Below are 11,381 nucleotides of genomic sequence, written 5' to 3' on the forward strand. Positions count from 1 at the left end.
TAAACAGGTGATATGCAATTCAAAAAATACAAAAACTGTGTGTAGTAAAAAGTAAGTTTCCCTCCACCCAACACCCAGCCACCCTGATCTGCTCCCTGCAGGCACCTACTGTTACCAGTTTCCACAGATGGCCTATGCACACAAGTATGTATTTGAAAATGTGAATGGTTGTATATTACATACACTGTCCTGCCCCTTTTTTTCCCCCCTTAACCATGTATCTTGTGTCTCCTTAAGAGCAGTATATAACGAGCTGCTTCTTGTTTGTAACAGCTCCGTAGTATTCCATTAGTGGTACTGTAGTACATTTAGCCAGACCCTGTTTATTATTTATTTATTTATTTTAACATCTTTATTGAAGTATAATTGCTTTACAATGGTGTGTTAGTTTCTGCTTTATAACAAAGTGAATCAGTTATACATATACATATATCCCCATATCTCTTCCCTCTTGCATCTCCCTCCCTCCCACCCTCCCTATCCCACCTCTCTAGGTGGTCACAAAGCACTGAGCTGATCTCCCTGTGCTATGCGGCTGCTTCCCACTAGCTATCTATTTTACATTTGGTAGTGTATATATGTCCATGCCACTCTCTCACTTTGTCCCAGCTTACCCTTCCCCCTCCCCGTATCCTCAAGTCCATTCTCTAGTAGGTCTGTGTCTTTATTCCCATCTTGCCCCTAAGTTCTTTATGACCATTTTTTTTTTCAGATTCCATATATATGTGTTAGCATACGGTATTTGTTTTTCTCTTTCTGACTTACTTCACCCTGTATGACAGACTCTAGGTCCATCCACCTCACTACAAATAACTCAATTTCGTTTCTTTTTATGGCTGAGTAATATTCCATTGAATATATGTGCCACATCTTCTTTATCCATTCATCTGTTAATGGACACTTAGGTTGCTTCCATGTCCTGGCTATTGTAAATAGAGCTACAGTGAACATTGTGGTACATGACTCTTTCTGAATTATGGTTTTCTCAGGGTATATGCCCAGTAGTGGGATTGCTGGGTTGTATGGTAGTTCTATTTTTAGTTTTTTAAGGAACCTCCATACTGTTCTCCATAGTGGCTGTATCAATATTTATTCCCACCAACAGTGCAAGAGGGTTCCCTTTTCTCCACACCCTCTCCAGCATTTATTGTTTGTAGATTTTTTCATGATGGCCATTCTGACAGGTGTGAGATGATATCTCATTGTAGTTTTGATTTGCATTTCTCCAATGATTAATGATGTTGAGCATTCTTTCATGTGTTTGTCGGCGATCTGTATATCTTCTTTGGAGAAATGTCTATTTAGGGCTTCTGCGCATTTTTGGATTGGGTTGTTTGTTCTTTTGATATTGAGCTGCATGAGCTGCTTGTAAATTTTGGAGATTAATCCTTTGTCAGTTGCTTCATTTGCAAATATTTTCTCCCATTCTGAGGGTTGTCTTTTCGTCTTATTTATGGTTTCCTTTGCTGTGCAAAAGCTTTTAAGTTTCATTAGGTCCCATTTGTTTATTTTTGTTTTTATTTCCATTTCTCTAGGAGGTGGGTCAAAAAGGATCTTGCTGTGATTTATGTCATAGAGTGTTCTGCCTATGTTTTCCTCTAAGAGTTTGATGGTGTCTGGCCTTACATTTAGGTCTTTAATCCATTTTGAGTTTATTTTTGTGTATGGTGTTAGGGAGTGTTCTAATTTCATTCTTTTACATGTAGCTGTCCAGTTTTCCCAGCACCACTTATTGAAGAGGCTGTCTTTTCTCCATTGTATATTCTTGCCTCCTTTATCAAAGATAAGGTGACCATATGTGCGTGGGTTTATCTCTGGGCTTTCTATTCTGTTCCATTGATCTATATTTCTGTTTTTGTGCCAGTACCATACTGTCTTGATTACTGTAGCTTTGTAGTATTGTCTGAAGTCAGGGAGTCTGATTCCTCCAGCTCCGTTTTTCTTTCTCAAGATTGCTTTGGCTATTCGGGGTCTTTTGTGTTTCCATACAAATTGTGAAATTTTTTGTTCTAGTTCTGTGAAAAGTGCCAGTGGTAGTTTGATAGGGATTGCATTGAATCTGTAGATTGCTTTGGGTAGTATAGTCATTTTCACAATGTTGATTCTTCCAATCCAATAACATGGTTTATCTCTCCCATCTATTTGTATCATCTTTAATTTCTTTCATCAGTGTCTTATAATTTTCTGCATACAGGTCTTTTGTCTCCTTAGGTAGGTTTATTCCTAGATATTTTATTCTTTTTGTTGCAGTGGTAAATGGGAGTGTTTTCTTAATTTCACTTTCAGATTTTTCATCATCAGTGTATAGGAATGCTAGAGATTTCTGTGCATTAATTTTGTATCCTGCTACTTTACCAAATTCATTGATTAGCTCTAGTAGTTTTCTGGTAGCATCTTTAGGATTCTCTATGTATAGTATCATGTCATCTGCGAACAGTGACAGCTTTACTTCTTCTTTTCCGATTTGGATTCCTTTTATTTCTTTTTCTTCTCTGATTGCTGTGGCTAAAACTTCCAAAACTATGTTGAATAATAGTGGTGAGAGTGGGCAGCCTTGTCTTGTTCCTGATCTTAGTGGAAATGGTTTCAATTTTTCACCATTGAGGACGATGTTGGCTGTGGGTTTGTCATATATGGCCTTTATTATGTTGAGGTAAGTTCCCTCTGTGTCTACTTTCTGGAGGGTTTTTATCATAAATGGATGTTGAATTTTGTCAAAAGCTTTCTCTGCGTCTGTTGAGATGATCATATGGTTTTTCTCCTTCAATTTGTTAATAAGGTGTATCACATTGATTGATTTGCGTATATTGAAGAATCCTTGCATTCCTGGGATAAACCCCACTTGATCATGGTGTATGATCCTTTTAATGTGCTGTTGGATTCTGTTTGCTGGTATTTTGTTGAGGATTTTTGCATCTATGTTCATCAGTGATATTGGCCTGTAGTTTTCTTTCTTTGTGACATCTTTGTCTGGTTTTGGTATCAGGGTCATGGTGGCCTCGTAGAATGAGTTTGGGAGTGTTCCTCCCTCTGCTATATTTTGGAAGAGTTTGAGAAGGAAAGGTGTTAGCTCTTCTCTAAATGTTTGATAGAATTCGCCTGGGAAGCCCCCTGGTCCTGGGCTTTTGTGTGTTGGAAGATTTTTAATCACAGTTTCAATTTCAGTGCTTGTGATTGGTCTGTTCATATTTTCTATTTCTTCCTGGTTCAGTCTCGGCAGGTTGTGCATTTCTAAGAATTTGTCCATTTCTTCCAGGTTGTCCATTTTATTGGCATATAGTTGCTTGTAGTAGTCTCTAGCCAGACCCTGTTTATTGATGGACATTTAGGTTAGTATTTCCATTCTTTCGCTGTTACAAATAATATCACAACAATAACTTCCTCACTTCCCCAATTGCTCTTGCTTTAATTTGTTTGTGGTCATATTTATTTTCAAATCTGATATAAGGTTAAAGAAGAATGAGATTTTTGTGTTTAGCTAACGATGTAGGTTTAGAAAGGTCAGGGGGTAGTGCTCAGATCAGTCCCTGGAAGAAACTGCACCGTCAGAGCCACCTCGTTGGCATTGCTCCTGACAACTTCCACTTGAGCTTTGGGCCAGCAGCTCGCATGGCAGGGTGCTTTCAGAAACCGATCTTGAGAAACAGCATTATAATTTCTGTAAGGAAGTCACTGAGGGCCATACATGACACAGAGTCCTTGCTATGAGTTCAGAGGAGAAACCTCTGTCGCATTTCTATTTGATGGATGGTGTGAATTCCGTAATTGACTCTTTTAGCAGCTTAAAGCCCACAACTGATTCTATGGCACACCTTTAGCAAGTAAGTGCACAGGAGTTGATGGCATGTCTTTTATGTACTAACCTTATTCTTGGTTCCGTCTGATGAGGTTTTTCCCCAACATGTCCCCTTTGTTCCAATTTCCTCACTTTATCTTTTATTATCTTGTTGGAGGTGCTTTGCGAATTGCCTTGGTATCCACTGGTGATTGGTTACAGGACACCCCCCTCCCCCCAGCAAATACCAAAATCTGGGGCGCTTAAGTCCCCTTATATAAAATGGCGTTAGTATTTGTATACAGCCTACGCACATCCTCCTGTGTACTTCAAATTATCTCTAGATTATTTATAATACCTAATACAATGTCAGTGCTACGTAGGTAGTTGTTGGCACTCTGCTAATTCAAGTTTTGTGTTTTGGAGCTTTCTGGAACTTTTTCCCCCAGTGTTTTCGATCCGTGCTTGGTTGAATCTGTGGATGTGGAGCCTGCAGATAGGGAGGGCCGACTATATTTCATGAGAAATGAATAAAAATATTTTATTTATCTCTTCGTAGCGTGGTGTCTACTTCATAGGTACTCAGTACATGTTGAATAAACGAGTTTTGCTAATTGTTTAACAGGATATGAGGAACTTGCGACTTGCTTATAAACAAGAAGAACAGAGTAAACTAGGGATATTTGAAAACCTCAACAAACATGCATTTCCTCTTTCCAATGGGCAGGTAAGTACACCAAAATAAATCTTTTTATGTGTGGGCCTAAATGCCTTCGTGGAGGTCTAAAAATTTCATGTTTAACTATTCTTTCTTCCAGAGGTTTCCTTTGTCTCTTTTCTCTCTGTTGGTAACTAATATTAGAATATTTAAAATTTGTCAGTTCTGTGTAGGATGAAGAAAACTGCCAATTTGTTGCTTCAGAATTTACAGATTAAAGTAGGAATCTTAATACATTCAGCTCATAACTGAATGAAAAGCTTTAATAGTGGGCATATGACATAGCAAAGAAATGCTGACATATGTATTTTGTGGTTTTGTATCCAGACACTCTTTGCATTCAACTATAAAGAAAAATTTCCAGTGAATGGATGGAAAGTTTATGATCCAGTATCTGAATATAAAAGACAGGTAAAGTGTGTTGCTTATCAATCGGAAAATAATAGGTTGAGCATCTTTTTCCTAAAAGGGTAGAAATGTAGTGGAGAAGAAACCTTTTGAAACATGTTGTCCATGGGTGTAACTCATCTAGTTTGTGGGTTCTTCAGCTCTGGATGTCCGTTCTCCCCATACCAAACCTTTGGTTATGGCGCTGTTTGTTCTTCCTTTTTCCAGAGGGCAAGTGGAGTACAGGGACGGGGGTTGACAAACCAAAACAGCCAGATGATTTTTATTAGATATTTTGGTAGCAAATTGATGAGTAAGGATCAAAACCAATGGTTTAAATTCGATTTTAAGTATATGGCATGGCTACAGCGGTCCGATGAGGTGTCCCTATGCCTAGAAGCTCTTCAGTGCGTGGTTAGTTTGAAGATACTCCAATCAGACATTATTTTCATGACATTTACTCTTTGCCTGCACCTTATATTTGGTATGGTCATTTTATATTCCTTATTTTAGACATTTTTAAGAACTTTCTCCTTCTCTAAATGACTTCCGTGGGTATTTTTAGGAACAGCACTATGCTCGTTCGTTATAGAAAACATGACAAGAAATGCATACGACTGGGATTCAAGTATACAATTTTCATGTTTTAGTATGTTTGGAAATTATGCTTCATTAGGTTTTTTTTAAAAAATGAGTTAGGTAGGAAATGGCTTATATTAAATAAATGTGTATTTAAACTTTTAAGTGGCAATGAACAATGAATTACAAATGGATTTTAGTAGAAAATAAGAAATGGGGACTTCCCTAGTGGTCAAGTGGTTAAGACTCCGCGCTTCCACTGCAGGGGGCTCGGGTCTGATCCCTGGTCGGGGAACTAAGATCCCGCATGCCATGGCCAAAAAAACAATCAATAAATAAATTTTTGAAAAAAAAGAAAAGAAAAGAAGAAATGGATGTGGTTCACGCTTAGTACTTTTTGAAAGTGTAAAAGTGTGCTCCTCTCTGCCCCCTGACTTTCCTCTGACACCCTGCAGGGCTTGCCAAATGAGAGTTGGAAAATATCCAAAGTAAACAGTAATTATGAGCTCTGTGACACCTACCCCGCCATCATTGTCGTGCCAACTAGTGTAAAAGATGATGACCTTTCAAAAGTGGCAGCGTTTCGAGCAAAAGGCAGAATCCCGGTAAGTAATAAACATTGTCATTTAGATATAAATATATACTGTACTCGATCTAATATGGAAGAAAGCAAGACAGAAAAAATTTAGTGAATCATCCTCGAGAAAATGCATTCTTTCTTAGATACTGAGTGCAAGGCTCTACCTATACTGGAAGGGGCACCATTGCAAAAGTAGACAACAGCCAGCAGGGGGTGAAGTTTTTTAAACAGCTTTGTTGATATATAAAAAAAACTCCATGTGTTTAATGGATACAATTTGATGAGTTTCGATATATGTGTACACCCAGGATTCTATCACCACAGAGAAGCAGGGAGCGAACGTTTTTGAGCCCCGAGTTTGTGCTCTGGTATAACCCTGAGTCACTTGGCTGCTGGAGGAAAATGGGAGGTTTGGGGGCTTAGCTTTAGATTTCATTAAGAGACTGTATATTTTACTTTGTCCTCATACGGCCACATATGCCACTGTTGAGATCCAAAGGTGTTTTTAAATTAGGAGACAAAATAAAACTAGTCAATCAAATAGAAATGGGGCTTGATGTCAGTCATAGTTTGACTTAGTCTCTGGTTTTCTTAGAATCATAGAATTTTAAAGGTAGACGGGGATTCTTAGAGCTCATTTAGTCAGACTTCTTTCAGCCTGACCCAAACATTGAGTCCCAGGGCCACTATCACGCTGTCCTCAGGCTGACTCCTCCCCTTTGAGGAAAATATGCAGAAGCATCTGTGCTTGAGAAGAGAACTTGTTTTCACTACCTGGTCATTAGAGCACGTATTATTTTAGGACCGTACTAATATTTATGGTTTTCAAACACTAGGTGTTGTCATGGATTCATCCAGAAAGTCAGGCAACGATTACCCGTTGCAGCCAGCCACTTGTGGGTCCCAATGATAAACGCTGCAAGGAAGATGAGAAGTACTTGCAAACGATAATGGATGCTAATGCGCAGGCTCACAAACTCATCATCTTTGATGCCCGGCAAAACAAGGTCGCCAGCACCAACAAGGTACATTATCGATACTGCTACAGAAGTTTTTCTTCTGTACTGTTTGTAAATCATCATGCCGTTCAAATAGCCCAGTGAAGGTGGACTCTTTGCGGGGTAGCCCACAGCTGGGCCTCCTGGGTCCCTAGCCCTCGGGAATCCTGTCGTCTCATTGCCCCTCCACAATCCTGTCTGCTGAACTAATTAAGTAAAGACCCAGAAAGAGAATGATCGCCTAGAGAATCTAGTAAGTATTTTAATGAAAGGATCATGAGGCCCTTGGAAGTCCCTTTAACCTGTGAACTATGGTGATTACTTGATTAATTCATATCTGCCTGAAGTTCTGTTAGAATGGAGTCAGCTATGTGAAACAAGGCAGATACACAAAGTTGCCATCCACCAGCTCCCATCTGATCCCCACCAGCTGAAGAGGCCCAGGCTGTGCGGTCAAGCCTCCAGTACCCGCTTTCCAACGGGAAGGGCTCTGAACGGCGTCATTTCTGTTTCCCACAAATGACTTGCTGATAGTGTGGTCCTGCAGGCAGGCCTCTGGCAGTCAGAGTCCTGACCCCTCCACAAGGAATTTCAGGTATGAGGATGGTGGGGACAGCCCTTACCATCTCACGCCTACCTGTAAGGTGATGCTCGGGTAATAAACACGTAATGAGCATGTACTAGGGACAAGGTGCTGGGGGAAACACCAGGACAGACAAGGCTGCATGTAGGAGGTGTCAGCTCAGTGTGCTGGGGGAGCTCGTGCTGCTGGGTGAGGCTTCACAGAGGAGGTGACATTTGAGCTGGCTTTGGATGATCAGCGGGAAGAGACGGGCAGGGCATTCTAGACAGCACGGGACCCATTCAGCGGTGTGCCAGAGCATGTCATTCACGAGAATGGCAAGAAGGGGGGTGTCTGAGGGCTCCCCCGCCATGTCCCCCTAAGCAGTGCTTGGGGGTCTTTGTTTCTCTTGGCAGCTTGTGCCCCTTCTTTGCTCACTGATGATTCCATCGTTGACCACAATCTCCAAAGAGCCAACGTCTTGCGTCCCCCGTCTCACTCTCGGGAGGAGCCCTTCCCTCCTACTTCAAAGAGCAAACAAGCCGTCAGGTGCGCCCATGGCCCTTGAGGCACGTGCCTGCCATGGGCCAGGTGCACAAACTGCCAAGCGGCCCCCACCGTGAGGCGGGGTGGCGGGGGGTGTCCAGCGTGCTCCGCGGGAGCGTAGAGGCAGTGTGGTTGTTTGTACCTGACCGTGGGCAGTTACTGCATCTCTCTAGACCACGATCGCCTCATCTGAACTGGGAGTGGCAGCACACCTCCTTCCTGGAGTGGATGTGAAGGTTGCTTGGGTGCCTGTCCCAGAGAAAGCTTTCGGGTCAAGTTCGCCATCTCTGCTACTGACCCGGAGTGGACGGCCCCATTCTCTTGACTCTCATGACATCTCTGCCCTGGACCACTCCCTCTCTGCACCCTGGCCGGCTCAGCCTCCTTCACTGCTTCCTCTCCCTCTTCCCAACTGGCAGATGGCAGCACGCCTGGAACCCAGTCTGGGGTCCTCTTTTCTCCTTTGCCCAATCTCGCTGGGCCATCTCCTCCAGTGCCCTGATTCTCAACACTCCCTGTGTGTTCAGTTTGCCACCCAAGTTTCTATCCCGCTCTGATCCCTCCTGAGGTCCAGATGGGATTTCCATCCCGTCGTCTGGTTGGCATCCCCTCTTGGCTGTCTCCCAGGTAACAAAACCTCAGTGTATCCAGACCAGCCTAAGAGACAGGGTAGTGAGAACCCTCAGCTTTGTGTTCAGTTACATGTGGGGTTTCCTCCCTGCTCTGCCACTTAGTGCTCGATAGAACCCTGAGCAAGTTACTTAACCTCTCCAGAAGCCTCTTCTGTAACAGGGGAGGTGACAGTGTCTCATGTAGAGGGCTGCGTAAGGATTGAAATTGGGTGAGGAGAATGCACAGTGCCGGGTGTATCAGTATAGGATGCTGAGAGGCTAGCCCCACCCTGCCCCGGGGTCTGGCCTGGCAGTGAGTGGTGGTGTCAGCTACTGAGTCGGGGAAGCTGGGAGAGGACCAGGGTGGGGAGAAAGATGGGCAGCGCGTGAGTTTCCTGAGGTGCTGAACCAATGACCACAAACTTGGTGGCTTAAAACAGCACACATTTATTCTCGCACAGTTCCGGGATCTGGCAGCACTGTGCTCCTTCTGAAGGCTTCCGGGGAGATCCATTCCCTGCGTTTTTGGGCTTCTGGTGGCTCCTCTGTGCACATGGCAACCGCCCTCCAGTCCCTGCCCCTGTCTTCGCACGGCCTCCCCCTCATTGTGTCTCTGGGTCTTCTCCTCCTCTCTCTTCCAAAGGCACTTGGGATGGCATTTAGGGCCCACCCAAGATAACCCAGTATTCTCACTTCATCTCAAGAACCTTAATCACATCTGCAAAGTCCCTTTTTTTCCCCCAAAAAAGTCACATTCACAGTTGCCGGGGATTTGGTGTGGATATCTTTGTGGGGAGGGGGGAAGGCGGCATTTGTCAGCCTACCGCGGGGAGTCATGCTTAATTAGCTCGCCTTGCTCCTCACGCCTGGCGGATCAGCGACCCCTGTCAGTCTTTCTCCGTCTCTGCGTACTTCCTGTCACCACAGTAGTACTGTCCCCAGGAAATAAAAAAAGAAAAAAAAATGAGAAAAGCTACATTCACAGAGGCAATCTCTAAACATCCAATAGAGCAAGGGCAGTGCATTATATTTTATCCCATGCAGAGGAGACAGGAGCAGGACGCCAAACTGCATGTCTAGAATGATGTTAACTATAGTGGTGTATGTGTCTAGGAACCAGACAAGGATAGTTATCTGTCCAAGTCCCCATTAGCTCTTCTATATGTATCATGTCATCCGCAAGTAGAGAGAGTTTTACTTCTTACTTTCCAATCTGCATGTGTTTTATTTCTTCTTCTTGCCTAATTCCCTGGCAAGAACCTCAAGTACCATGTTTTGCTTTTTTTTTTGAAGATCTAATTGGCTTGATTAGGCAATTCATGAATCTGGCAGAATCCCATCTAGCAGCCAGCAGGGTACTTACTCTCTAGGACCATGTTGAATAGAAGTGGTGAAAGCAGGAATCCTTGTTTTGTTCCTAATCTTAAGGGGAAAGCTTTCAGTCTTTCACCACTGGGTATATTAGCTGAGGGTTTTTCATACATGCCCTTATCAGGTTAAGAAAATTCCCCTCTATTAGTTTGTTGAATGGTTTTATCATGAAAGGGTATTGGATTTTCAGGGGCCTTTTCTGTATCAATTGAGATGATCATGTGTTTTTTCCCCCCCTTTATTCTGGTAATGTGGTGTATTACATTGGCTGATTTTTGTATGTTGACTACTGTAGTGGAATGAATAGCATCTCCCCCAAATTCATGATCATCTGGGACCTCAGAATGTGACCTTATTTGGAAATTGGGTCTTTGCAGATGTAATTAGTTAAGATGAGGTCAGACTGGATTAGGGTAGACCCTAAATCCAATGATTCGTGTCCTGATAAGAAGGTGATGTAGAGACACAGACAGAGGGAAGGTGGCCATGTGATGATGAAGGCCAAGATTGGAGTGATGCAGCTACATGCTAAGCAGCCCCCAGGATTGCCGGCAGCCACCAGAAACCAGAGCCTCCGGAAGGAACTAACCCTGCCAATAACTCAATCTTGGACTTCCAGCCTCCAGAGCTGTGAGGGAATCAATCTCTGTCGTTTTAAGTCACCTGCTTTGTGGTACTTTGTTACTGCAGGCCTCGGAAACTCATGTAACCCCCTTACGTTTCTGGGATAAATCCCACTTGGTCATGATGTATAATTTCCTTAGTATGCTGCTGGATCCATTTGCTGGTACTTTGTAGAGGTTCCCTTCAATCCTGTCTCCACATCATGGCCAGAGTGATTTTCTAAAGGTCCAGCTCTGTGCGCGCCCTTAGTGCTTTGAGGCAGTGACATCCAGTTCCTGAACAGGGCTCTGAAGCCCTCCAAGCAGCGGGCTCTTTCCTTTCGGCCTCGCCACACCTCCCAGGCCCACCTCCCAGCTATGACAGGTGTCTTTCAGCTCCTTAAGCATATCCCAGTGTCGTCTCCCAGCCTCTGCCCACGTAGCTAACCACTACCCCGTCCTTCGGATGGCACTTCGAATGTCACTTCCCCAGGGCGGTCTCTCCAGATGAGCGGAAGTCTCCCGTGCCGTGGCGCTCTGCTCTTTCCTTTCTGTGGCCCTCGGCACACGGCGGATTCCTCATTCAGTGTGCGTCTTGACCCTCGGCCATAGGCCACGTGGTAGCAGGGACTGGAGGATCTTGAGCACAGCT

The 11,381-nt window shown here is 43.6% G+C and overlaps 1 protein-coding gene across 5 annotated transcripts in view; it reads left to right on the forward strand.

Annotated features, from left to right (window-relative positions):
- Positions 1 to 11,381, forward strand: part of MTMR1 (myotubularin related protein 1) — a 66,737-nt gene that overhangs the window by 28,106 nt on the left and 27,250 nt on the right. For all 5 annotated transcript variants that reach the window (XR_009698870.1, XM_061177867.1, XM_061177864.1 and 2 more), the window contains 4 exons: positions 4,401 to 4,502; positions 4,821 to 4,904; positions 5,915 to 6,064; positions 6,876 to 7,064. Coding sequence is in view for 4 of the 5 variants with exons in the window: in XM_061177867.1 (XP_061033850.1) it covers positions 4,401 to 4,502; positions 4,821 to 4,904; positions 5,915 to 6,064; positions 6,876 to 7,064 (525 nt within the window). In the remaining variant the exon portion in view is untranslated. The remainder of the gene's footprint in view (positions 1 to 4,400; positions 4,503 to 4,820; positions 4,905 to 5,914; positions 6,065 to 6,875; positions 7,065 to 11,381) is intronic.

Source organism: Eubalaena glacialis, chromosome X, assembly GCF_028564815.1.
Source record: "Eubalaena glacialis isolate mEubGla1 chromosome X, mEubGla1.1.hap2.+ XY, whole genome shotgun sequence".
Classification (NCBI taxonomy): domain Eukaryota; kingdom Metazoa; phylum Chordata; class Mammalia; order Artiodactyla; family Balaenidae; genus Eubalaena; species Eubalaena glacialis.